We start from the raw sequence: 26114 nt of genomic DNA, 5'->3' as shown, positions 1-26114 counted from the left end.
ATAAAATTTTATTTCTACTTGCAATTGCACAGCTCTTTTAAAATCTGATTGAGGTGTTAAAGAAAATCAAAGAAATTATGAAAATTTTCTTTCTTTTTAAGTAATGCCTGCAAACAATACCTTACCAAAGTGAATTGGTTTTGTTTAGTATCCTCAGAAAGGTCTTCATTATTAAAAAAGAAAAAAAATGCCGTGAGAGGATTTGTCTCTGAGCTTATTTCAAAACAAAAAATATGGAGAAAGTATAGCAATGTTTCTAGAAATGAAGCTATTTAGAACAGAATAAAAATAAATAAATAAGAAATATTTAATCACCTAGTAGCTAAATAAATAAAACTTTCCAAAAAGAAAAGGCAAAGCCTGGTCCTCACTGTGTTTTTTTACCTGATAAATTCCCTTTGTATGCAAAACATTTGCATTATTCACATATCCTTGTCTGTTTAAGGCAAGGCAATAAAACTACTATTGGGCTACACAGCCAACAGAGCAAGTGAGTTGTTTGTGTTTCTTCTTCACAGGGCATTTTGTTTGGTCTCAAAATTTTTTTTGTGGCCATATAGAAATAATCTACTTTTGGTGTCATGTGAAAAAACTTTACACAGAAAAATCTGTACTTATACATTCTTTTTTGGGATTTTATTGTGCTAAAAAGTAGAATTCACACCGGCCAAAAAAAAAAAAAAAAAACCCAAACATGCAAAATATTTTTGTGCACACACCTCGAACACACTACATTCCACCATTGAAGATTTTGAAATCTTAAAATTAAAAAAAATCCCAAAGCAAGAGTACCTGGGTTGAAAAGTTAACATTATACAAGCTAGATTCCTAACACAAACACTGCAGACACAAGTCACTCCATTGCAAAAAGTTAATGTTTATAAGGCTTAAATAAATGTCAACAATGAAGAGACAAAAACCGTAGATCCAAAGTGTACTCCCCACCAGGAAGTATTAAAAATTGATGTTGTAGTACATCCATGATATTAACTTCAAATAGATACCACCTTAGCCCCAAAGTTACGCCAAACTCGCAAACACCAAGGGAACCATATTCAAAACTACCTTCTTTTTCTGCTACCTTTAAAATGGTTTTATATTTGTTTTGTGTGTTTGGTAAATAAGAGTCCCTCAGAATCTAAACTAGCTCTGAGATGTAGAAAAACCGATTCGATCAATGACCTCCTCTGAATGATGAAGTTGTCCTCTGAGATGTGTCACTTTTCTGTTTAATGATCATGTACTTTGTAGTGATCGTGTATGTGTGTGTGTGTGTGTGTGAGTGTGTGTCTGTGTTTGCGCGCGCACATGTAAACCCTTTTAAAAAACTCTAAACTCTAGGGAACATTTTTTTTTCCTTTCCTCGAGACCAGTCCCTAAAAATGTGTTGTTTTGTTTTTGTTTTTGTTTTTGTTTTTTAAAGAAAACCTGCCTAGAGCTTTTCCGTACAGTCAGCAACCTCCTTATCCCTGTATATTTGAACTTTCCCAAAATAACAGAAAGCTCCAAGGTACTTGTTGGCAACTCCTGAAAAATCTCCAGTCACTCCCAACAGATCTTACTGTCTGGTACTTTTTAGATTCACTTTCTTAAGGCACCACAGAAGAAAAGGAGGGCCCTGTGGTAGGAGCACGTTCACGTCCCTCCTGGTGCTCCCTCAGGGACATGGCTTCACCCTTGGGAAAAAACACGGGCCTCCTGCTAGGGATGCATCCTGCCGTTACTCTCTCCCTCAGGGAGAAGGGACACACGCTGGTAGAAAGGCAGTCCCCTGGAAGCCTCAGTTCTCAGAAGAAAAAGTGTTCTAATGCATTCTCATAAAACATGCAAAGAGAAAATCCAAAACAGGAGTGAGGAGAAACTAGCAGTGAGTTGGAAGAGTGCCTAAGGATTGTGTGCAAGTGAGAAACACCCAGTCAAACTGCCTACTTCAACGCCTTGTTCAATGAGCGTAATAACAGTGCATCCTAAAGGGAAAGAGAAGGTACCGTTTCTAACCTCAGAAACTAACAAGCTTCTCTCTTTATCACCCAACAGCTTTAAAATGCTTACTTAACTCAAACTATCACCAACATTTGAAAGAAGTTTGAAGACTCAAGACTATTTCAATAAACATTTCAATAATTGCTAGATCAACTCAGCTCCTACATTTTCAAAACGTCGGCCAAAATGGCAAATGAGTACGTATCGGTCCATCTTTCCCTTCCAGCAGTCAACACAACTGTACATAATCAGTGTGCTGCACTTAAAGGAACATTTGTGAAGGACGGCGCAGCTCGGAGGTGGGAGGTCCTACCAACACTTGCGTTTTTACTGAGGCTGGCAGAATGCAAGGTTCCTCCTCCCCATCCAGAGTTTGGGCATGTTCTCAGCCCATCCTGCCATCCTGTTTCAGACACTGTCTCTCCCTTCTTGTCCACAGGTCATTAAGCCTGTTGGGGGAAGGGGTGCTGAGGAAGACTTCATAAGTGAGCAGTCACAGGATTGGGAGTGAAATACATGCACAAGACCGAACATTCATGCTCACGAACTTCATAAAGCAAAACAAAGGCTCGACACAACCCGGAGTCGCTTTAAAACCACCTCTCACACACAGCAGAGCAAAACTGGAAAAACCCAATTACACTTTCCCATCAAAATTCAAAAAAGAGCTAAACCTTCTGGGGACATAGGATGTTTTAGACGGAAAGAAGGTGGCTGAAGGGCCCTTCTTTTCTCAGCTGTCTGCAGCATGAGCCAGAGCCCTTCCTGAAGCCCTGTCAGCTGCCCAGCAGCTCCCAGAAAACACCTCTTAGACGCCTGGACTCCCTCAGCACGCTCGACTCTGCTCAAGGTCTGAGGAAGTCTGATGCTCAGAGGTAGCTCCATGACGCTAGTAATAGAATAACACTTCCTTTTTTGGTGAGGAAAGCCCAATCGGTCTTAGCTAACAAGCCCTCAGCTATGGCTCTAAAAATACCCCGCAGCAAGCACTGCTTGGCACTTCATTCTGTTTGCCAGAGAACTCCACAGAACGTTTCAGATTCTCCATAACTGCTCTGAGCTCTGTCCCTGCTCTAGTGACCTCGGGAAAGTGTATCACTTCAAGAAGATGACTTTTTGTTTTTCACTGTAGAGTTCTTGGAATTCTGTCCCGAACGTCTGAATTACAACTCCAGCCTTGGATTAATTACTAGCTTGGTTTAGGAATCTTCGTTTGGCTTCTAGTCTGAACTATGCAAATACACGATCTGTGTGCAGAAGGAAGGACTAAAATTACACTTCAAAAGGGCTCAGTAGCTTCCTGTCTTCCCCCTTTCCCCCCAAAAAGAAACATCAGCCTCCTTGAATCCTTTGTCGCCAGCAGCAGGAGCAGCTCCCAGCCTGTCCGCGTCAGACGCTCCAGGCTCTCTACACGTTGATGGCGTGTGCGTGCTTCTTGCACAGGGGTTTGTCCTTCTTGGAGTAGAATGGCTGCCCCTCCAGATTCACGTGGCAGACCTGTGGATAGAGAACAGATGGCCATGAGGCAGGCCCTGTCTCTCCTCACTACAGATTCTTAATGACGTGAGCAGCATAGATGTTCGAATTATGGCATATTTAAGGCTTCCAAAGAGGAACGTGGAACTAAATTCCAATTAAATTAAATGGCAGACACAAAATTTGCAAGATGAAGATGACTGACCAATGCTATCCAAAATTTACAAAAGGGGCACCTGGGTGGCCCAGTTGGTTAAACTTCTGGCTTCAGCTCCAATCATGATCTCATGGTTTGTGAGTTCAAGCCCCACGTCAGGCTCTGTGCTGACAGCTCAGAGCCTGGAGCCTGCTTTGGATTTTGTGTTTCCCCTCTCTCTCTGCCTCTCCCCTGCTCACACTCTGTCTCTCTCTCTCTCAAAAATAAATAAATAAATAAAATGTTTTTAATTTACAACCAGTAAATTACAAACCAGTATAGAATCATGAGTCAATATCCACAGAGTTGATTAACATCCAAGTAAATAGCATTAGTAAATTAGCAAACACATCAAAGAAGATGATCCTCATCAATAAGTAAAGGAAAAATAAATCAAAATCTCCATGAGAGACCACTAGGTATCTATTAATCTAACGAGATAAAACAAACAAACCAACAAAACCTCCCCAATCATTTGCTACCATTAATCTTACATGACTGTAGCCAAAAAGTAAAAAAAAAAAGTATCTATCAACAGTCAACGATGCCAAAAGGGAATCAAGCCTACTTGTGCACTGCTAGGGACACAGCTCGGTGAATCAGCTCAGTCTTCTGTAGGGAATGTGGCAGCAGCACTGAAAAGGAGCCATAAAGATGTGCCTGCCTGCCTGGTACCACTGGGGAGGAGTTTATCTTACAGAAACTATTGCACAGAACAACGTGTGCTGAAGCAAAAATTCAAAACCACTAAAACATCTCTCTATAGGGAGGTAACTAAGTAAATTCTTTTGGTACGTTTTCCAATGGAATGCCATCATGCAAAAGATAAATCAAATATGGAAAAGTGTAAGCAGAGAGATATTATATGAAAAAAGGCAAAATTATACATCCACATGATGACAACATATGAGGGCAGTTTGAAGATGGAGACATCACAGAAAGAAGAAAGCTAAGTAACATTTGTTGAGGCTACTATGGGCCAAGCAGGAGACCCGACACTCTATATACATCATCTCATTTAATCACAAAATCTTTTGGGAAGGTATAACTTTTTCTCATTCCACAAGTGAAGAACTGTGGCTCAGAGCCAAGTGTCTTGCTTAAGTCACAGACCTAGCAAGTTATGGAGTTGGGACTCCATGTCCAGATCTGCAAGACTCCAGTTTCAAGCTCATTTTCCCTACACCTCACAGCAAAGAGGAGTTATACTTACCTGAAATTGTTCTGGGCTTATGGACTTGTATAGAGGTAGCCCTCCACGTTTGTTGGATCAGTCGTATATACAGTCTGGCCCTGGGTGGGCAATACGCCAATGTATCAGAGTCAGCTGGGAGGTTACATTGGCTGGGATGGGCCCCAGTGTCATAGAGGTCACTGAACATTTCAGATGGGGAGAAGAATTGGGGACCACATTCAGGACACTGACATCGGAAGGAGAAGTGTAGGTGCAGTTCCCACACAGAATGCATGAGGATAGAGAAATCGCCCTCTTGAAGTGAGTGTAGGTCAGTGAGCATGTGGCCACTCCAAGACAGTTGGAAAGAAAAGTGGCATCACGGTGGGCCCACGTGCAAGTCCCTAATGACCCAGTTGAGGATGTTATACTTGGGATCACACAGGGCTGCCAGTGGGCCCCAGAAACCAATGACCTAGAAAAGTGACTGAAAATATCCCAGGTGGGTACAGTGATATTGAGTGTAGCCACGCTCTTGTGTGACCTCAAGCTGCTGGTGAAGACAAGCCAGGGTTTCAGGGAAGACAGAAAGGCAGCTCTGGAGCGAGTTCTCACGGAGCTGCCTGTCAACATCTGGGGTTCCTGTTCTAGTCTGGGACAATGCTGGCTACTTGTGAGAACTTTGATATAAGTTGGAGAGCGTGTTGGGGACTAAAGACCAAGAAGTGAGGAAGGGCCAGAGCTTCAGGGGTGACTCATTGGTAAGATGGAGCTGAGGGCAGAAAACATCATAGAGAGGTCATGCTCATTGTCTTGGGCTAGGAGACCCTGTATGGGATACAAGGTGGCTTTGTGGTGGAGATACCCAGACTACTCAGCAGAGGGGCACAGCAGGGATGGCCCAACCCCCAGGCTCCATGGTCAAGTGGCATCAGGGCCTGACTGGGAAGGAGTGGGGGTCATGGACAGTGCTGGAAGGCAATGAAATGGGCCAGCTACAACAGCTCCTATGAGGGCTTCCTACAAAAGTTACACCACTGCCCTCCTCCCCTCCTGATACCCACACCAGTGAGGAAGGGCTAGAAACCCAACAAGACTTAGAGGAAAAGAGGGGCCACAGTAAGACACCTTTGTCCCACATCCTTTCCATTGGAACTCAAGTGCCAAAGCCAGACAGGAGCTTAACCTTCATCCTGACCCACACAGCCCTTCTCAGCCATCATTTTATATGCATGGGACTTTAGAGGGGCTGTCTTCTCCTGTTCTTTAATTGCTCATATACGTCAGCTTTGCTTTCCTTTCAAGATTCCAAACTCCTTGAAGGTGGAGACTTGTTCTGGGATACTCTTGTAGTCCCCAAGCTCAAGAAATATTTGGTAAATTGAATTAGTCTAAAGTTATGTGCTCTCCTGAGATCTAACTGATAGGAAAACAGCATATCAGCTGGGAGAGCTAGTTTTTGATCTTCTTTTCTTACTAGGTTTTTTTTTTTTTTAAGTTATAGGAAAATATACGCTCATCAAAGGTGATTTGGAAATATAAAGTGGTGGATAAAGGACCCGCTCCCCACAAAAGACCCTCACAGTTTTCCAATCAAAAGATTGCTTTCCAAAACTTAAAACAAAAACTGTGCTCCACTTCGATATATCTAAACAGGGCAGTGAGCGCCACACAGGACCACTTTGGAGGAAGATGTAATGACTCACCACACTGATTCTCCAAAGAACAGGATGAGCCTGGCTTCTTTGGGTGGATTCTTTGGGCACTGCTATGGGTCTCTCACACCTGACTGGAATTTATTTGCAATCTCAACCTGAACAACCCCATGCTTTACTGCTTCTTCTGGTCTCTCTCTGGGATTTATGCCACTGTGACCCTCAGCCAAACATAGTGGGCTTGAGGGAGGAGACCCATGCTCACCCCTCCATGTGACACAGACCTCTTGTTATCCTGCCCTCAGAGAATAGGCCTTCTGTGCCACTGTCTGCCCTGGACCTTCTCCAAGTCACTTGGATTCTTCTAGAAGTTGGGTAACCAGACTTGCAGGCAGCATCTTAGGATAAGACAAGCCATGGCTTGAATATAAGGGTCAGACAGCCCTATGTGCCTTGCTGAGCCATGGCTCTGTAGGGGACAACCCAAAACCCAATATATTCACATTGTTACTCCTTTGCAGAGGGGAGGACCTGATATATTTAAAGGACCCTAAAAGGCAAGGAGAAAATCTATTCCAAAAGCTGGAAAATCAGTGTTTAGATTGAATTGTGTGTTTCCTTCCCCAAATTCATATGCTGAAGTCCTTACTTCCAGTACCTTCAATCTACCCAGCGCAGGGACACAGTGGTGACCTTATTTGGAAGAGGATCTTTGCAGATGTAATTAAGATGTAAGTTAAATGAGGTCATACTGGAGTAAGGCGGGCCCTTAATCCAATATGACCAGTGTCCTTATAAGAAAACGAGAAGCGTATAGAGACACACACGCAGAGGAGAACGCCATGTGAGGACACAGGCACACAGAAGGAAGGTGGCTGTGTGACCGTGGAGGCAGAGACAGAAGTTCCGTAGCTGTAATTCAAGAAACGTCAGAGATTGCTGGCAACCACCAGAAGCCGGGAGAGAGAACGTGGCCCTTGAATTTGGATTTCTAGCTTCTGGAACTGTGAGAGAATACATCTCAGCTGCTGAAGCCATCAGATTTTGGTATGTTGTTGCAGCTGCCCTAGCAAACAAACACACCGAGTCAATACAGTGCACCCCACGAATGGAGGCGTGGAAACCTGAAGCGCATTGCAGTAAACTTTATGGCGAGGGTTGTCCTATCTCCTCAGTCTATAAAAATTGCTCAAGTTTAAACTGCATGGATATTTGATACATACCACACTTTACCTTGGCAGCTCTGGTTTAAAAAAAAAGAAAAGAAAAAAGAAAGTAGTAGCAGCACATTAATTTTCCCAAATAAAGTTCAGGCAATTGCAGACTCACATGACAGGACTTTCTCAGGGCTGAATATTCCCTAAATCTAAGGCAGAGTCTAAATGTCGGTGACTTCTTGCTGTGTCTCCTCCCCAACCCGAAGCCCTCGGAAGGAAAGTGCCAATCTCATGGGAAAAATGACCTGGCTGTTTGGCAGAAATAAATGGCACGTGGTTAATAGTTAATCTAGGGTTTATCTCCTGGCAACTACACATCAAGAACAAGACCATTTAGGAAAATAAAATGATACTCAGCCCCAATTCCTAAAGATTCTCTCAAAAAAAAGCCTTATCTCAGCTTTTCATAGGATGAGTCAACAAGCTACAATCTGGTGTTTCACGGTGAAAATTTGGGGGAAAACCCTTAAATCACTTCATCATATCTAACACATCTTATAACCATAGGAAACCATCCATCTCTATTTTAACCCAGGCATCATTCACTGCTCCCAAGTATTTTATTTATTTATTTATTTATTTATTTATTTATTTATTTATTTATTTATTTTTGAGGGAGAGAGAGAGACAGAGCATGAGCAGGGGAGGGGCAGAAAGAGAGGGAGACACAGAATCCAGAGCAGGCTCCAGACTCTGAGCTGTCAGCACAGAGCCTGACACGGGGCTCGAACTCACGTCATTGCTCCCAACTGTTGAGAGCACTGCTGGTGAGGCCAGTTGCTGGTCTGACAGACCCTGGGAGGACACTCTGCTGTCCTTATGAGATGGAGAGTAACAAAGCCACATTGCTTTATACATACTTATTAGTAATAAAACTTTGCCTGACTGTGACATATCAAGGCATCACGGTACTTGCCAGCTTTTAAAAATGACCAGAGTATCAGAAGGCCAGAGTTGAAAGGGGTGTAGAGGGTTGGTCACCTGGCCCCACTAGGTCCCTCCTGCCCCTTCTCAGAAAGTGAGAACCCCAGGCTAAAAACATACCGCACAGATGAAGCAGGTGTCATGCCAGGTGTGGCCCAGGGCTTCAATAAACTTGTCTCCAGCCTCCACAGGGAAATCACAGCCATGACACTTGGTGCTGAACAGATTGACGTAGTCTGAAATGAAAGGCAGAGTGAGGACCTGGCATCCAGGCAGGCTGGGAGAAGTATCCTGGATGCACTGACCCAATGCCAGGAGAGCACCCCATATCACTGAACTGGGGCAGTGGGTACAACCGAACTGGTTACTTGTCATCCTGCAGACAAATGTTTAGTTACATGATTGGGTTTCTTTCCTTTTCAATACTTTGTCGTGGTGTTGTATGGATTCAGGCTTAGTTGCCACTCTTGGCTGGTTTGATTTGCAAACGCTTTCTGGATCTGTCACTCACTTTCTGCAGGGTGATTTTCTCCTCTGTCTCTGTCAGCTTTTATAGCCTAAACCAACCAATCCCAAAAAAGAAAAAAAAATCATATTTCCCAACAGCTATGCTTAGTTTGGAAGAAGGAGAGCCCTTAACATTTTTAGGAATTATAGTATGCTCTTTGTTTGGAAATTCTTCTGTCATTGGGCATTTGTGTTGATAACAAATTTTCACTACTAGAAACAATATTTGAACTACTACGTTAAGACATGACCCCCATCCCCCACCCCAGCCAAAGAGATAATAATAGCAAGTATTATTTGTATAATGCTTTGCAGCCTATCAAGCATTCTCACATAGATAGTATTATTTACTAGTATCTCAATGTCATGGTCTATGTATAAGTTTGTATTAGCTTTCTTTCCACCTTCAACACAGTGCTGGACACACAAATCCATACCCAACACATACGTGTTGAATGAATGCATGAATAGATGAACCAGTGAATCAGTAAGTCAATGAATAAACTTAATCTTCAAAAAACATCCCTTAGAGATGGAACTATAATCATTTTTTGTTTTGTTTTGTTCTGTGGATGAGGAAACTGAGGCTCACCAGAGTCACACAGCTGAGACACAGTGGGCCCATCCTTCTCCAACTCAGGAGCTGCCTGTCTGGGTCCCAGGGGCAGCAGTTCCACTGCACTCACTGTAGAACTCTTCCAGATTCTTTTAGAGAAGTTAGATGCCTTTTACAAAGCCTTCATTCCCCTAGAGGTACACTTGTCTCTCCACAGTTGGCTTTTCATTTTATCATTTTTCTGCTCAGTTCTCCTTGGGGACAGTGAGCCTGTTTGCCATTGTAGACCACATGCAGAGGGGCAGTGAGCCACAGGGTGTTATGAACTTGGGTTCTTTTTGTTTTGAGAGAGAGAGAGAGAGAGAGACAGAGTACGAGTGGTAAAGAGGCAGAGAGAGAGGGAGACACAGAATCTGAAGTGGCCTCTAGGCTCTGAGCTGTCAGTACAGAACCCGATGTGGGTCTCAAACTCGTGAACCGCGAGATCATGTCCTAAGCCAAAGTTGGACATTTAACTGACTGAGCCACCCAGGCGCCCCATGAACTTGGGTTCTGGAGAAAGAAAGCACTGAGCCCAAGTCCCAGCTGTATTCAGGAATTGTTCATACCTGGGACAAACCACCTAACTCCTCAGTGTCTCATCTTTCAGTACCTAAGTTGTGGAGTGGTTGTACAGATTGAATAAGATAATGCATGTGAATGTACTTGGCACAAACACTCAGAAATAGTGGCTCTTACTGTGAATGTCTTTATAAATGATAAAAGGAGGGAAGGAAACGTGATCCAAGTGTCTATTATGCACCGGTCCGATATTAGTGCTTTCCTAAGTTTCTTGGTGAATCTTCACAGCAGGTCTGTGAAGAAGTATTATTCCCATTTTAAAGACAAGGAAACTGGCCCTAGAGGTTCCAGCACACAAGCAGTAGGAGCCTGATGGACTCCAAAGTTCATTCTCTTTCCACAACTTTATGCGGTCTTCAGTTATCTATTTGCCATTGAGCTTTGATAAGTTATATCTCTTGCGTATTTTTTCCAATGTATGGTTTTCCCTTTGGGGTTTAATTACAGTTTGTCATGCAAATGTCGTTATAAATATCACAGTCTGTTAATCCTATCTCTGACAGGATTCTTAATTTGTTTGGTGGGCAGAAATCTATCACCTCACCAGAGCAAAGAAAACATTATTTTGCTTCCTTTACAAAGTTACAGTTTACAGTTGACTCTGTGCTCTGTAGGAACTAGTGTGGGTGAGAAACAGGGTCATAGGCTACCCCATCTCCACGGGAGGGCCAGCCCTGCACCCCCACTTCTGACTTCTCTCTCATTACTCCCAGCCTCCAGATGCCCTTGGCTCTGTCTCTCTCCTTTACCTCATCATGCCTGTGTATGAACCAGGCCCTGGGCTTGGAAAACCATCCCCACTTTGTCTACCTTGGATCTCGACAATGCTTTGAGCCAGGCCTTCCTCCTGGGAAGCCTTCATCCTCTACCTCAACCAAGAGAGACAAGATGACCTTCCTGGGGGCTTCTCTTGGCTTCCCTGCCTTCTCATTCCATTCATTCATCCATTCAATCATTATCGCTGGACTATCCATTTATGTGATGGCATATCACATGATGATGTATCTGCTTGAGGTTTTTGAGACAAAGACCCATTCCCAATGCACAGTGTCTTTCATAGGAACTGGCATATACTTGATGGATAAATGATGAATGGAAAAACAAAAGAAATGTTCAGAAAACCTTATTAAATACTGGTTCCTTTTCTCGTTGTGCAGCCTAAGATTAAGCTCTTAAAATGGAACGTCTAGTCTTGCCTACTGATCGGTTTTTCTATTTTATATTTGATTCTGTATGGTCTTAAGAAGTGCCTGCCACTTTGTTTTAAAATTTGGTAGCACAAGTCTTGGCCCTAATACGTTTTTTTGAAGTTAATATATTTCTCATTTATCCTAAAACAATGAGAATATAATTGGAAGTAAGTTTGTGCATGGGTCTTTCCCACCAGGAGCATAATCTAGCTCCTCATTTATTTCTTACTTTATTTCTCCTATTAGGTCTTTATAATTTTCTTCGACTTACTCTCTTATGCCCCAAGTTGAATTCATACCCTGTATTTAATGGATTTTATTGCTATTGTAAAAGGGTTTCCATCCACCAAATCACAGGTGCTCTCTGTTGAAAAAGGGCTTAGCGCTTCCCTAGAGTAGTCGTTCTCAAACAGAATCATCTTGAGTGTTCACTAAAACACAGATTGCTGGGCCCCACCCTTCAGAGTTTCTGATTCAGCAGATCTGGGGTGAGACCCAAAGATCTGCATTTCTCTGATTCTGATACTGCTGGTCTGGGGATCATACCTCAATTCTCAAACCTAACTGAATATAGGATCATCTGTGTGGGGGGAGAGTGATGAAATTCTGCATCTGTAGGTCTGAGAATTGATCTTTCTAGTACCTTTATTTTTTTAATTTTTAATTTTTTTAGTGTTTATTTTTGAGAGAAAGAGCATGAGCAGGGGAGGGGAAGAGAAAGAGGGAGACACAGAATCCGAAGCAGGCTCCACGCTCTGAGCTGTCAGCACAGAGCCCGACACGGGGCTCGAACCCACGAACTGTGAGATCATGACCTGAGCCACAGTCAGACGCTTGACCGACTGAGCCACCCAGGTGTTCTTTATATCTTTAAAGTTTCCCAGGTGGTTGTGACACCCCACCAGTCTGGGTCACTGCTCCAGGGTAGGCCCATCCATGAAGGGCTGACCTTCCTACCTCTCTTACTTACGTGCAAGGTATCATATATAAAAGTGTCAGCTCATCATGGTAATTGATGAAATCTTTTTTGAGTCTAGATCCTATCATTCTGGCATTCTCCCTTCTGTGTCTTCTTCCAAGTTGCTGATAAAAATGATGACAAGAGATACCACCTCACCTTCATTAGGATGGCAGCTACCAAAAAAACGTAGCAAAATTTGCAAGTGTAGGCAAAGATGGAGTGAAATTGGAACTCTGTGCACTGTTGGGATTGTAAAAGGGTGCATCTAGTATGTAAGTTCCTGAAAGCCTCAGAAAATGAAATACCACATGACCCAGCAATCCTACCTCTGGGTATATACCCCCAAAGAATTGAAAACAGGGTCTTTTAGGGGCACCTGGGTGGCTCAGTCCATTCAGCATCTGACTCTTGATTTCTCATGGCTTGTGAGTTCAAGCCCCACATCAGGCTCTGTATTGACAGCACAGGACCTTCTTGGGATTCTCTCTCTCCCTCTCTCTGCCCCTCACCCACGTTCTCTCTCTCAAAATAAATAAATAAATAAACTTAAAAAACAAGAAAACAGGATCTATGGACACCCATGTTCATAGCAGCATTATTCACAATAGCCAAAAAATGGAAGCAACCCAAATGTCCATCAGTGTTTTTGCCGGGGGGCGGGGGGTGGTTACCATGGAGAGGGACAGTGGTGATAGTGGAAATCTGTCATTCTTTTGCAAGCCTCAGACACAAATTATGGAAGTTGTAATGCTCTCAGCCAATGAATAATAGCAATTTGTATTGACACAACTGCACACTTATCCATTATCTACTAATTATCTAACAATTATCACCACGCACTCATAAGAAAGGAAATGACATCATTATCTGCTCCCTTTTACAGATATGGAAACTGAGGCACAGAATGACTCAGTAACTAAGTAATTCAATTAATAAGAGCTAGAAAGAGAACTTGCCAGTATACAAGAACCCAAGAAATTTCTTTTCTAACTTATTGTCAGGGGAAAATAGTTTTAGTCTATTTTGCTTTTCCCCTTGAGGAACTGGAATGTTTTCTCCTTTCTCATTTTAAAGTAAACTAACTTACTGTGTTTCTCTTTCTGCCCTCAAATTGGCTGCCCAGTCACTGTTGCTCTGTTATTCTTCACAATCAGCCTGCTTGCTTTTCCCTTTTCTGCTTGGTGCTGATTTTCTAGTTCTGTTGTATTAACCTTCATGTCCACGTTACCTTTGTTGGAACCTGCCTCAAACCCTCTTCTGAAAAAGGCAGGCTATGCATAAATGAGTGAGTGAGTGGCTGATTAGCCAGGACAGCAAATCTCTAGTAGAGTGCTTTGTCTTCAGAATTTACAATACTTTACTCCAAGTTTAAGGTAAAATGTAGCTTTTGGGGAAAAGAGAAACTGAATTCAGACAGGGAGATCATAGGACTCTGGAAGAACATGAGAGGGGCAGGAAAAGGGGCTTTCACATGTTTGATGCTTTATACACTTTCTCAGGTTAAATCCTCACTACAACTCATGAGGCAGGTGTTTATATGCCCCCTTTTTACAGATGGGGAAAGTGAGGCTCAGAGAAGTTTAATAACTCACTCAGGGTTACAAAGCCCATCCAAGGTGGAGCCTGGGACAGAACCTAATTCAAAGTCCAGAGCCAAAGCCTTTTCAGACTCGACCTTGTGGTCTCCAGATCAAAATCATCTGATGAGTTCCCAAGTGGTTACAAGATGCCACCTGTGATCCACATATTTGGTGCAGGGAAGGGAGCAAAGATTGAATATGGGGGGGGCGGGGGGAAGAAGCTATAGACCCGACTCCCAGAAAACCATGATTCTGCCATTTGGAGCCTCCTGATGGTCCCATGTGAACAGACAAAGGCAGGAATTCCCCGCACCTGCCCTGTTCTCCCACACCACCAGGCCTCCCCGCAGCACAGTGGTCCTACCTTTCTCGCAGTAGGGCTCCCCATCTTCCATGTGGAAGAGGCTGTTCCCAAAGGGCTTTTTGCAGGCTGCGCAGACAAAGCAGGTGGTGTGCCATGTCTGTCTCAGGGCATGCATCACTTCCTGGGGGAAAGAGCCTCAGCTCAGGTCAGAAAGCTCCCGGGGAGAGAGGAAGCTGGGCCTGCTCTCCCTCACCAGGCCCTGGCTACTGCTGGAGCATCCCAAAGAGGACCAGGACTAAGTGGACCTTGGACGTGCTCAGGAAAGGCCTGGGAGTGGAGGGGTGAGGGCAGTGGCAGAGGAGTTCCTGCTCATGCAGCACTTGCTGGGTACCAGGTTCTGTGTCAGAATCATCTGGAAGGTGGTTACCTAAGCTGTGATTCTTAACCCTCCCATCAAAGCTGGTGGGGAAGTACTGCTTATGGCCGCCATTTTCCCAAAGGAGCTTGGGGAGGGGGGGTCAAGGCCATACGTGGGTGCATGGCAAGGTCAGTCTATGAAGTGATAACTTGTTTTGCAGAAGCTCTGCCAACGCTTCAAGCTGTGTGGCCCGGGGCATGTAACCATCTCTCCCTTCAAGTTCATTTGCTCCCCAGTCCCTTGGTGGCAAACCAACTCCCTTGTAGGATAGAAAGAGAGTCGTTCTCTGTTAGCGGCCCCTTCTTGGCTTCCTAAGGGGACCCCACAATCCTGGGGATGGGAAGAGACTGGTGGGGAAAATACAGGGTCAGAGGAGAGGGATGCTGCCCACTTACCCCCATGATTTTGGTGTTGCATTTGGCACAGACTGGGGCAAAGAACTGCTCATAACAGCGCTCGCAGTAAACATTGCTCTGCTCCTCCACGAAGCACACGTCCGCCAGGGAGGTCTTGCAGTAGGCACAGTTAAACTCCTCCGGGTGCCAGGAACGGCCCATGGCTACCAGAAAGGGGCCCCTGGAGAAGCAGAGAACAGCACCAAGCTTGAGACCAGATATTTCAGGACCCCCCAACAGTATTCATGCTGTGACCCCATAACCCTGACTTTTGTGACTGTTCTAACGAACTAATGTGAAATTCAGAGAAAGCTCTATGCAAAAAGATATTCATTGTTGCATCAATTACAATAAAGAGAAAGGGGAAAGCGGCTCAGATATCTGCCAGTAGGGGACCAGGGAAGCATACTGTAGAATATCCATTCAGTTGACGCCTGATAATTATAATACGAACAGCAAAGATGACCACGCCAATGGTGGAGGTTTATTGAGCGCTGACTCTGTGGCACTACCTAAGAGGAAATGTGCATTTATTGACGTATTTAGTTCTTACAACAATCCTAAGAAGTAGAATTAGAGTACCCATTTTCAATAAGGAAACTGAGGCACAGAGAGGTGAAGTAGGTTGTTCAAGGCCAGTACAGTAGACCCAGTATATGAGCCCGCGTTGCCTAGTTCCAGATTAGCAGTCAGAGCAGTGGGACTACAAGGAAATGCTTTAAATTTAAATTTTTACATTTCTGAATTAAAAAAAAATTTTTTTATGTTTATTTATTTTTGACAGAGAGAGAAAGACAGAGCATGAGCGGGGGAGGGGCAGAGAGAGAGGAGACACAGAAACTGAAACAGGCTCCAGGCTCTGAGCTGTCAGCACAGAGCCCGACGTGGGGCTCGAACTCACAGACTGCAAGATCATGACCTGAGCTGAAGTCAGACGCTCAACTGACTGAGCCACCCAGGCACCCCCTGAATTTTTTTTTAATCTTTCAGTTTATTTATTTATTTTGAAAGAGAGACAGCACAAGTTGGGGAGGGGCAGAGAGCAAGAGGGAGAGAGAGAGAATCCCAAGCAGGCTCCGCAAGGTCAGCACAAAGCCTGATGCGAGGCTTGAACTCAAGAATCATGAGATCGTGACCTGAGCCGAAGTTGGATACTTAACCGACAGAGCCACCCACATGGCCCACTTCTCTGAATTTTCTAATTCTTCTCTAGTGAGCAAGTGTACTTTGTTTCTTTCTTTTTCCTTTTTCTGTGTTACTTTATTTTTAAATAAAAGTGTATTTATCACATATATAATCTTACCTCCCAAACACACACATACTATAAACATACTATGTTCCAACAAGCATCACCTATGGTCCATGAAATGACTTGTTTTCCTTTTAGTGTAGTAGATGCCCACCAAAGCCCTGAGCAGCACAGGCCTGTCTGTGGAAAGACCCAGAAGCAACCCTAAAGGAAAGCTGGGTCAAAACTAGCACTGTCAGCCAGCTTGCAACATGCCCTATAAACCTACTGACAACAAGACCAACAATTCCCAGAACCCGGCCTTAGCCCAAGGGGGAGGTCCTGGCACCAGGCACTGTGCTGGGAGCTTCAGTCACTTACCTCATGGAATTCTCCCGACTCCCCAGGGATGTGGGTGTCACACAGGTATGGAAGCTAAAGCTCAAAGGGGGTCAGACTAGGTGGCAACCCAGAGGCACCCGAGGCTGCTCCGCAGCCTTCTTCCTATACCTGCCCTCCCTCCCCCTGTCACCCCCCCACCAAGGCTCAGAGAGTGGGCAAGCCTCCCCACTGCCCTTCTAGCACCCCAGCTCACGGCCAAGGCTGGACCATACCTGATGACGTTGTTGCAGTGGCCACAGAGCGGAGTCCGGCTGCTGGCTGGGAAGCGTTCAGCCCGCTGAACGATGCCCCTGGCCAGGGGGGACACCTGGGGCCCTGCTGGGGTATAGGCAGGGGCCCCTCGGGGCAGGGTCTGCTTGCTGATGGAGGTGGTGCTCCTGCCAGGGGCAAACTTCTGAGAGAAGCTGTCGTCTGTCACCCACGGTGGGCGGCTGCCAGACTCCGCAGGGCCCCCGCTGTAGGTCACTGAGGATGCAGGGTTATAGCTTGGGGCTGGCGAGGGGGTATAGGTTGGTGCCGGGGAAGGGGAGTAGGTGGGGGCAGGCGAGGGGGTGTAGGCAGGGGTAGGTGAGGGGGTGTAGGGAGCTGGACTGTAATTGGCCCCTGGGGATGGGCTGTAGGTAGATGCAGGCGCTGCAAGGCAAAAATAGCCAAAGAAAAATGTATCAGGAATTCATTTCCCCCAACTTCCCCCGCCCCCACCGCCAGAAAACTGTAAAAGGTGGCTTAATATCAGAGCAATACAATTCCAATTCCTATGGCAGACACGTTCCTGAACTTCTTGATGCCCCAGATTTGATTTTGCAGCAGGGAGCCAAGGGAGATAGAGAACAGCCAGAGCAGAGCCCTCGGGAGCTGGGACAGGGCTGGGAAAGGGACATAGCTATAAATATCTGCAGCTGTGTGGGGTGGGGCTCGGCCAGGCCTTGGCTGCCAGAGGCCTGCAGAAGACAGGGAATGGGGGGCGGGGGTGCCAGGCAAGCCTCATATTTGGGTCCTCTGGGCCGGGAAGAGGGTGGGAGCGGGTCGGCTTGGCCTTGCCTGGAAGATGCTTTTGGTTGCACTCTGACCAGCGATTTGACATCTGACATGCCTCAAATGTGTTTGCTGAACCTGGACCTAGTCCAGCCTTGGGGACAGAGCCGATGACAGGGCAGTTGGGTTTTCAGGTTCAGGTTTCATGTTCAGCTGCAATTGTTTTCTTGAAAAAGAGTTTGGCTTGATTTGTACTGGGGGGACATTTCACCTTGCTTTGATTGGGGTGGGGGTTGGGGGTCTTAAGAGAACCGCACAGAGGAAGCCTGGGCAGAGATGTTGGGGGGACAGCTCACCCGAGTCTGTGGCTGCCTCTGGGACACCCATGCTCTCCCACATCACTTTAGTGGAAACCGAGAATGTCTGAGTGGCTGTGCAGAAATTACCATGGAAGTCAGAGTGCAGGTCGAGAATGTACTGCCTCAGTTCTGGAACCCCCTCTTCCTGCTCCCTGAGAGTTGAACACGCTTTTGGGGTGACAACGCCAAAGAGCACTGCAGCTGCTTACCAGAGGCCCTCTGAGGCCTGAGCCCTCAAAACCCAGATCTCTCAGGTTTGCTGCCTCTGCTGTGGAGCCTGCACACATATTCCAGCCAGCTTCCTCTTCCAGCCAGGGAGGGTTCAGAAGCCTCACCTCAGCTCACAGTCTGAGCCTCTGGAAAGAGGCCTCATTCCTCCTATCCTGGGAAACATGTTGGGGCAGCCTCCCTCCATTCCTGAGCCTGCCTAGGTGGATGCACTATAGTGAGGGGTGCTGAGGCAGCCCCCATCAGTCGCTAGCCTGGAAAGGAAGGTCTTGCTCAGGGCTAAAGTTCCCCACCTGGCCTCTGATCTCTCCCACCTGGTTCTTCTGGACCACCCTGGGGGCCTGCTGCTCCAACTCTACCTTCTGCTCCCAGATTACTGGCCCTTCAGAGCAGGGTAACATGGGAACCCCTGTGCTGTGGGTGGGTAGGGATCAGGCCTATGTTATTGAAAGGTAAAGGGGTAAAATCGTCCACAGCCCTGCCCTGGAACCATCCCGGGAGTGATGCTGGCTTCTAAAGGTAAAATTCTCTCCATGAGGAATCAATCTTCTTCCCACTTATTAAGGGAATAGGCTTGGCGCATAACAAGTCACCTAGGTTAGTTCCCTTGACAGTTGAGGTCACTGAGGCTCAGACAGAGCCAGTAAGTGGCAGAGTGAGTCTCCAAAACCATTCTACTACCCCAAGCTGCCTCTGGAAAGAATAGGAGTCTGATTTCCAGAAAATCTCGGTGTACCGTGTCATTGAGGAGGAACTATCCACCTGGAGGAGGTCCCATGCTCTGACATGTAGCACAACCATCAAAAGCCCTAGGTTCAGGTCCCAACACTACTGCATCCTGGCTGTGTGTCCTTGGGCAAGTTCCTTAACGTCTCTGGGCCTGAATTTTCTTTTTTTTTTTTAAATTTTTTTTAATGTTTATTTTTATTTTTGACAGAGAGAGAGACAGAGCATGAGCAGGGGAGGGGCAGAGAGAGAGGGAGACACAGAATCCAAAGCAGGCTCCAGGCTCTGAGCCGTCAGCACAGAGTCCGAGGCGGGGCTCGAACTCACAGACCGCGAGATCGTGACCTGAGCCGAAGTTGGACGCTCAACTGACTGAACCACCCAGGCGCCCCCTGAATTTTCTTTTTTTAAAATGGCATTAATAATTCTTAGTACCTTACAGGAGGATTAAAGAAGACAAGAAATATAAAGTGCTTAGCCTAGTGCCGGGCACAGTGTATGCATCCTTTCACATTAGTGAGGGTGGTGAGGATGATGCTTCCTGGGTCTCAGCGTGTGGATGAACTGCCTGATGGTCACCTAGGGGAACCTGTCCAGGGAGACCACAGGATGCTGGGAGTGGGGGTGGGAGATGTGACACCCTGTAATCAGATAACCTGGGACTGAGTCTACTCACCTGTGGTGGAATGTATGATGTTCCTACCTGCCTCAAAGGGAGTGGTGAGGACCTACTGGAACAACATTTGTGAAGCCCAAATTTGAAATGCTGTCATCCTCTCTAACAACCTTGCATAACAGCCAAGTGCTCAGAGCAAGAGGGTCTCAAAGTGCTGGGGGCAGGGGTGATGAGGGGAACACCACCAGGGAGGGGGTGTGGGGAGAGGTGATCTAGAAGAACTTCAGAGCAGAGTCATTCCTCTCTAGTATATATAATGGGGTTCTGTGCAAGATTTTGTCCCCACTCCTCTCTCTCTCTTTTTTGTAAAGTGTGGGATCTCTGCTAAAAGGATTAAAAACAAAGCCCTAATCCTGTGCCACTGCACAGCCCTATGTGGCTAGTAATCACTTGAAATGAGGCTAGTCCAAATTGAGAAGTGCCAAGAACATAAAATACACACCAGATTTCAGGGCTTAGTACAAGTGAAGGATATAAAGTATCTCAATAATTTTATATTGAGTATATATTGAAATGATGCTTTGAATATACTGAGTTATATAAAATATGTTAAAACTGATTTCACCTGCTTCCTTTTCCTTTATTAGAAATGTGGCTAACAAGAAGATTTATTTTCATTGGGCAGTGCTGCCCTCAACAGAACAGCGGCTACCAAGTACTGACTGCTTCCACATGCCAGGCCCTTTACCTGCCCTACTGCATGTAATACTGCAATCCAAGGAGACAGATATTTTCTAGTCCATTTTACAGATGGGGAATGAAGCTTGGTGAGCCTAAGTGATTACGGCAAAGTTAGGGAGCTAGTGAACTACCTATCTCAAACTGGAGCTTGGGCAGTTGGACTCAACTCCAGATTCCCTGCTTAACCACCCCCTGGGCAGCAAAACAGGCTTTAGCACGCCGCTTCCAAATCGGGCCCTTGCCCACTTTTCCTGCTTCCCTCCGCCTGCCAGACGTTCTCCGCCCCCCCCCCCCCCCCCACTCCGGAAGGCCTCCCAGACTCCCAGATCCAGCCTCCTTTTCTAAGCCCCCAAGAAAGTCTCCTCAGGTCAGAGGCACGCCAGAGTCTGGACCCCGGTGGGCCGCTCCCTTGCTCAGATATACGCCCACCCCGAGCTAGGGACCTTCCCTTCCCCCCCAGGCTCGGGCCGGCAGCTTCCCTTCCACATCGCGTCCCCCCATTCCAGTGGGGTGAGGGTGAGAGCGCGAGCAGCAGCTGCTTCACAGTCCCCTTCCCTCTGCGCCCTTCCTCCTGGCTGGTCGCGTCACCCCAGACGTGCCAGGAGAGAGACTTGATATCCCATCTCCGAGCCCGGGGCTGTTGCTATTTCTGCTTGACGGAATTAAGCCCGTCTAAATTAGAAGGTGATATTTCACCTCTAATTGGCAAGTTCAAAAGGCCCCTATCGCACTCGGCGGCCTCGGGAATGTGTAATTAAACAAGGTGATTTCTGACTCATTCCAGGTCGGGCCTGGCTCCCCGCGAGCGCCGGCCCCCGCCCGGCCCTCAGGCCGACATGGCCTCCCCCGGCCCGCGCGGGGCCCCTCCGCCCACGGTGAGGCCCGCCCGGCAGCCTCCTCGGCCCCAGGTGCTCCTGGGGAGCGGCCGCCCAGCCCCGGCGCCAGCGATAAGACCCGGGCTGCGAACGCCACCCTCGGCCCGGAGGAGCCCCGCGAGGAGCTGCGGCCGGACCGAGGTCGGCGAAGGACGGGAGCGGCTCGGGCCCGCTCTCCCCGGGCCTCCTGCCAGCAGCCCTGCCTCCCCCTTCCCTGCGGGCAGGCATGAGTTAACGTCTGCACCGCCTGGGAACGCCGCGGAGGGAGGCCCGCCGCCCCGGGGCTCCGGCCCGTCTCGTCCGCCTGGGCCCCAGCCCTGGAGCGAAGAGAGGGGCGCCGGGCGCGCCCAGGCAGCGCGCGCCCCCGGAGCCCTGCCGCCCCCTGGCGGGCCTGCGGAGGAGAGCCGGCAGCCGGGGCGGGGGCGCCAAAGCCCGGGGTCCGCCCCGGAAGGTGCTCGGGAGGACCCGCCTGGGAAGGGAGCCCGGACTGGGCCGGGACGGAAATGCGCTTCTTGCGCCGGGACAGAGCCGCACCTCCACCCGCCGCGGCTTAACCCAAACAACTCTCCACCCTCCCTCCGGTGGTCCCCGTCCCCGCAGGGCACCGCGTCCTCCAGCTCCCTCGGAGATTTTTCATCATTGCAACCAGCTCCGAGTTGCTCTCTAACCCTGTGGATTTTTAACCTCAGAACTGTGTGTCCCTGCCTCTGAAAGGACAGGGAAGGGCACCTCCTGTGGGTCAAGTACCCTTCATTTCTTCCCCAGAACAGGAGGTCTACATAGTTTCGCGGTCGTTTTCAGAGCGGGAAACCCAGGCTGCGGAGATGAAGCGCTTTGACTTCAGAGCAGCCCCCCCACCCCCCGCACAGGAACGTGCCTGATGCCCAAGCTGCTTCTACCACCGCCGCCGTCAGACTGCTTTCTAACCGGAAGGCTGATGAGGGCTCCTCGGCCCTGCGCATCAAGTCAAGCTCCCCAAAGCAAGGCCCTTTCTGTTCACTCTCTGTCTTACCTCCCCAGCTCTCCGGCTTCATTGAGGATCCTCTCTGGAGTCTCTCATTTTCCTTAACAGGATATGCTCCTGAGTCCAGACTTTGCTGTTCCTCTACCTCATGACTGCTGGACCAACTCCCTGTCTCTTGCAGGACACACGGGAGCCCCCTCCCTGTTCCCTTAGAGTTAGCTACCTGCTTCCCTAACAGGTCATTGGCTTCCTCACTCCATCGCTTTTACCATATGTGAAGATGGTTGTGTGTGTAACGATTTGGGAGCAGGGCAGAGAACAGTTTGTATACTACTGCAAGTGGAAAATGTCATTGTTGCTGTATTCAAGATGGCTGTACAGAGAAATATATTGGAAGTACAATGCTTTAAATGAGAAGCGTGTGCCCACCTAAAACCCTATCTCACCCACCCATGGAACTTGCACCAGGGTACCACTCTGGGAACCCTTGTGATCCATTACCCTGTGTGTTCAACCACCAGAGTGCACAGTTCACAGCCTCTCCCTCTCCATTTCTCACCCCCAACTGGAGTTCCTCACCAGTGTTCATTCATTCATTCATTTATTCCTTCATTCACTACCTTTGCTGAGCACCTCCTCTGTGTCGGGCCTGAGTCAGGTGCTGGGGATACAGTGAAGAAAATCTGCCACCGCCCTGCCCTCCTGGAGTTCAGAGTCAGAATCCAGCGGGAAGGATGGTGATGTCAGCCCTGGATGGCTGTAGTTGCCCAGAGCCCTCCTGTGGGCACATCCTATAGACCAGGGCACACAGGACCCTCCCCCAACCTGGGAAATTAGCTAAGGAGCCCTCAGGTTCACTCAGCAGGAGCAGGCAGGGGAAACTGAGGTGCAAGCCAGACTGAGAATTGTCCTCGGGCTCTGGGGAGCAGGCCAAACTTTGCTGAGGAAAGAGGGAAGTGGGATTGAGTCCTCATCCCTGTGAAGGGGCCCTGAGCAGTGATGAGAATGGGGACCAGAGCAATGGAACAGATAGTCAAGGGAGCTCAGCCACCAGGAGACCATTTTGTTGCTTATTATGTGTGCTCTCTGAGCCTCCATTGTCCTGCCTCAGCTGAGGAACCCAAAGACCAGACAGAATGAACAGCCTGCCCGGGGTCACTGGCCAAAGCCCATGGCATTTTCGTTATAGCTGCCTGTCTTCCAGCTTGAGCTAGACCCAGACTCTTGGGGAAACAAACTCCTTCCCTCTAAACCCTCTCATCCTTTACCTTGAGCCTGGAAATCCCCAGCCAGGAACCTTATCTGCCTAAGAGCCGGGAGGCTCCACCCCTGGCTGGTACCGCTCACCTGTCTCCCCAGGGCCAGAGGCAGGCTCCACAGGATGCTGGCCCACATTTGGGGGAAGAAGGGCTGAGCCTCATTAGCAGGACCTCACTGGCCACCATCCTTCTTGGGATGTGGCCTAGAAGCCACGTCCAGCCTAACAGCTTCCCCTCCAATCTGCCTCTCACCTGGCTGGTAGACAGAAGGCCGGATGCTGGCGGTGGTGACAACTCGGGGCTTGGGCGCAGGGGCAGCTGGGGCCTCACTGTATGAATGAGTGGCAGGTGCTGGAGAGGTCGCCTTGGCGGGACTGTAGGCAGAGGCCTGGGGCCTGGAACCAAGGGGGAGGAGTTAGCAGTAGAAGGACAGCCCCACCCAGGCCCTGAGGCCTGCAACCATGGCAGCCTGGTCTTCAGGAGCCTCTGTGAGGAGGAAACCTGACAGAAATGCTGGGGATTTGCCAGAGGCTGTGAAGGAAAGACTGTGGGGGTCTTAGAGGGGAGGAAGCTGCTCCTTGGGGGCTGAGTCTTCGTGAGTCTGGTTAGAGCCATATGGCCCATTGCTGGTGTCACCACCTTAGGAAAGAGGGAGGAAAACCACCAGCCAGACAGGAAAACAGACAGGAAACCCCTCACTTCCTGTGGAGAGACTACCAGGGTGAGGCTGGGGTTGGAGGGGCAGACGCAGGAGAGAGGAGACAGATGGAGGAGGTCAGAACTACCCCTCTCCCTCAACCTTCTGACCTCCTGGGGCACTTCACAGCCTCAGACCACTGGCCTCTTCATTCCCCTTTCTGCTGGTGCTGGAAGGAGCCGCCAAATCTCAGGTTTCTGGATAAGAGTGCTCCAGAGAGGTCTCATGGGAAGCCAGGAGACCAGCCCCCCAGTATGTGCACGCACGCACACGCACACACACACACACACACAGGCTTCTCCTCTGCACAGCATTCCTGTTGCCCTCTCCCCACTGAGTAAGCTGCCAAGAGGTCTTAAAGCCTTTTCCCACTTGTGACCCAGGGACCATGGGACCAAAGTGATAGAGTGAAAGTGTCCCAGTTCGTTGCCCTCAGGAAATGCCGTACTTGGCCTTTTCCCTTGGAGAACTAAAGGCTCCAAGAACTGGAGTTAAGGGGCATGTTTGACTTTGTCTTATTCAGTGTTTCCCGATTTTGTTGTCAGTGAACAACTCCCCACCTTTTTTCATTTAAAGCTAAAGAACACCTTATTGAATACACCTTTGGTTTCTCCCTGCATCATTCAGATCCCGTTGGGGACCACATGTCCACACCCAGGGCAAATGGGTCATTGATGGGGATGCTAGAGAAGTGAGCCCCTGATAATATACCATCCTCCCCCAGTCCAAGGCTTCCTGCCTTCTTTCCAACTGTTCCCCACGGGCCCAAGTGCTGGGAAGAGTCATAGGATAAGGAAGTAATTTCTTCTCCAGAGCTCTGGGAGGGGGTGGCCTGGAGCTAAGGACCCACTGCCAAGCTCCTTAGTGGATTCAGAAGGGTGTGTAGTGCTGCTCAGACAGTATGGAGGTAGAATGAGCCTCAGACAGCCAGTATCCCAGACCTAGGGGGTGTGCAGACTTACCAGGCCAAGTTATCATGTTTCTGGTTGGGTGAAGCCATTGTCTCCCCTCCCTGGGCCTGTCTGCTTCTCTGATAAACCACAGTGGAGCAGGGGCCTCAATGGAGGAGAAAGAGGCAGTGTCGAAGGGGTGCCCAGCTTCCACTGCAGTGGGAGAAGGCTGAGGGTCAGTGGGGCTCAGCCAGACTCTCCCACCAGTGGAAGAAGATTTCCCAGCAGCCCAGGAGCTACAGGTCCTGTGTCCAGGGTTGGTGTTAGGGGAGGAATCAGAGGCTTATGACATCTAGCAAGGACTCTGAGGCCATTCCAAGAAAGGCTAAGGTGTCCATTTGCCCCCCACTGGCTTCCTCTAGCTCCATCCCAGCCTTGTGTAAGACAGGGAGGTAGCTGGTGTGATCCCTGGGTTCCTTCTGCTCCAGCCTGATGCTGGGAGCCCTCCAAGTATCTCTCCAACTTCCACCCAGGCCTCATCTCCCTTTGCAAGGCCGAGGAAGGAAGGGTTTGCCCTGTTGAGGGAGTCCTGAGGACCCCAGGCCACTGAGGACACCGAGGCCTGAAGCATAGTGCTGGAGCTTGTCCTTGAGCAGGGCCCCAGCATCTAGAGCTTCTCCATCCAACTGGGGAGGCATCTTCCCACTTAACAACAGGGACGCTTCTTACCCTCTTCAAAGTTTCTTCTTGGTGCCCTTAGCTGAAGAGGTCCTGGTGTGTAGAGGGGGAGCAACTTGCTAAGTGACCCCAGGAAGCTGGAATAAAACAACCCCCGGAGGCCCAGACTGGGCTTACCCTTGAGGCTTGAGCTGGGCTGGGCAAAGGCTGGGCTTGACACCACCTAGGTCCTTGTGAAGCCTGGGGGTAGGGGTGCAGCACACAGGTCTGCAGGCTACTGTGCCCACCCTTTATCCTGTCTCAGGCTGTGCCAGGGACT

The 26114-nt window shown here is 48.3% G+C and overlaps 1 protein-coding gene across 2 annotated transcripts in view; it reads right to left on the bottom strand.

The window, feature by feature from the left end:
• Positions 1–637: 637 nt before the first annotated feature.
• LDB3 (LIM domain binding 3) overlaps positions 638–26114 on the bottom strand; it is a 64364-nt gene continuing 38887 nt past the window's right edge. For both annotated transcript variants that reach the window (XM_042909364.1, XM_042909363.1), the window contains 6 exons: positions 23783–23925; positions 17000–17420; positions 15158–15338; positions 14405–14525; positions 8746–8861; positions 638–3480 (listed from right to left, as the gene is read on the bottom strand). In XM_042909364.1, the coding sequence (XP_042765298.1) occupies positions 3391–3480; positions 8746–8861; positions 14405–14525; positions 15158–15338; positions 17000–17420; positions 23783–23925 (1072 nt within the window). In that variant the 3' untranslated portion in view covers positions 638–3390. The remainder of the gene's footprint in view (positions 3481–8745; positions 8862–14404; positions 14526–15157; positions 15339–16999; positions 17421–23782; positions 23926–26114) is intronic.

The sequence above is a fragment of the Panthera leo genome, chromosome D2 (assembly GCF_018350215.1).
Source record: "Panthera leo isolate Ple1 chromosome D2, P.leo_Ple1_pat1.1, whole genome shotgun sequence".
Taxonomy (NCBI): domain Eukaryota; kingdom Metazoa; phylum Chordata; class Mammalia; order Carnivora; family Felidae; genus Panthera; species Panthera leo.
The sequence above is the reverse complement of the archived record's forward strand: the minus strand, read 5'-3'. Positions and strand labels throughout refer to the sequence as shown.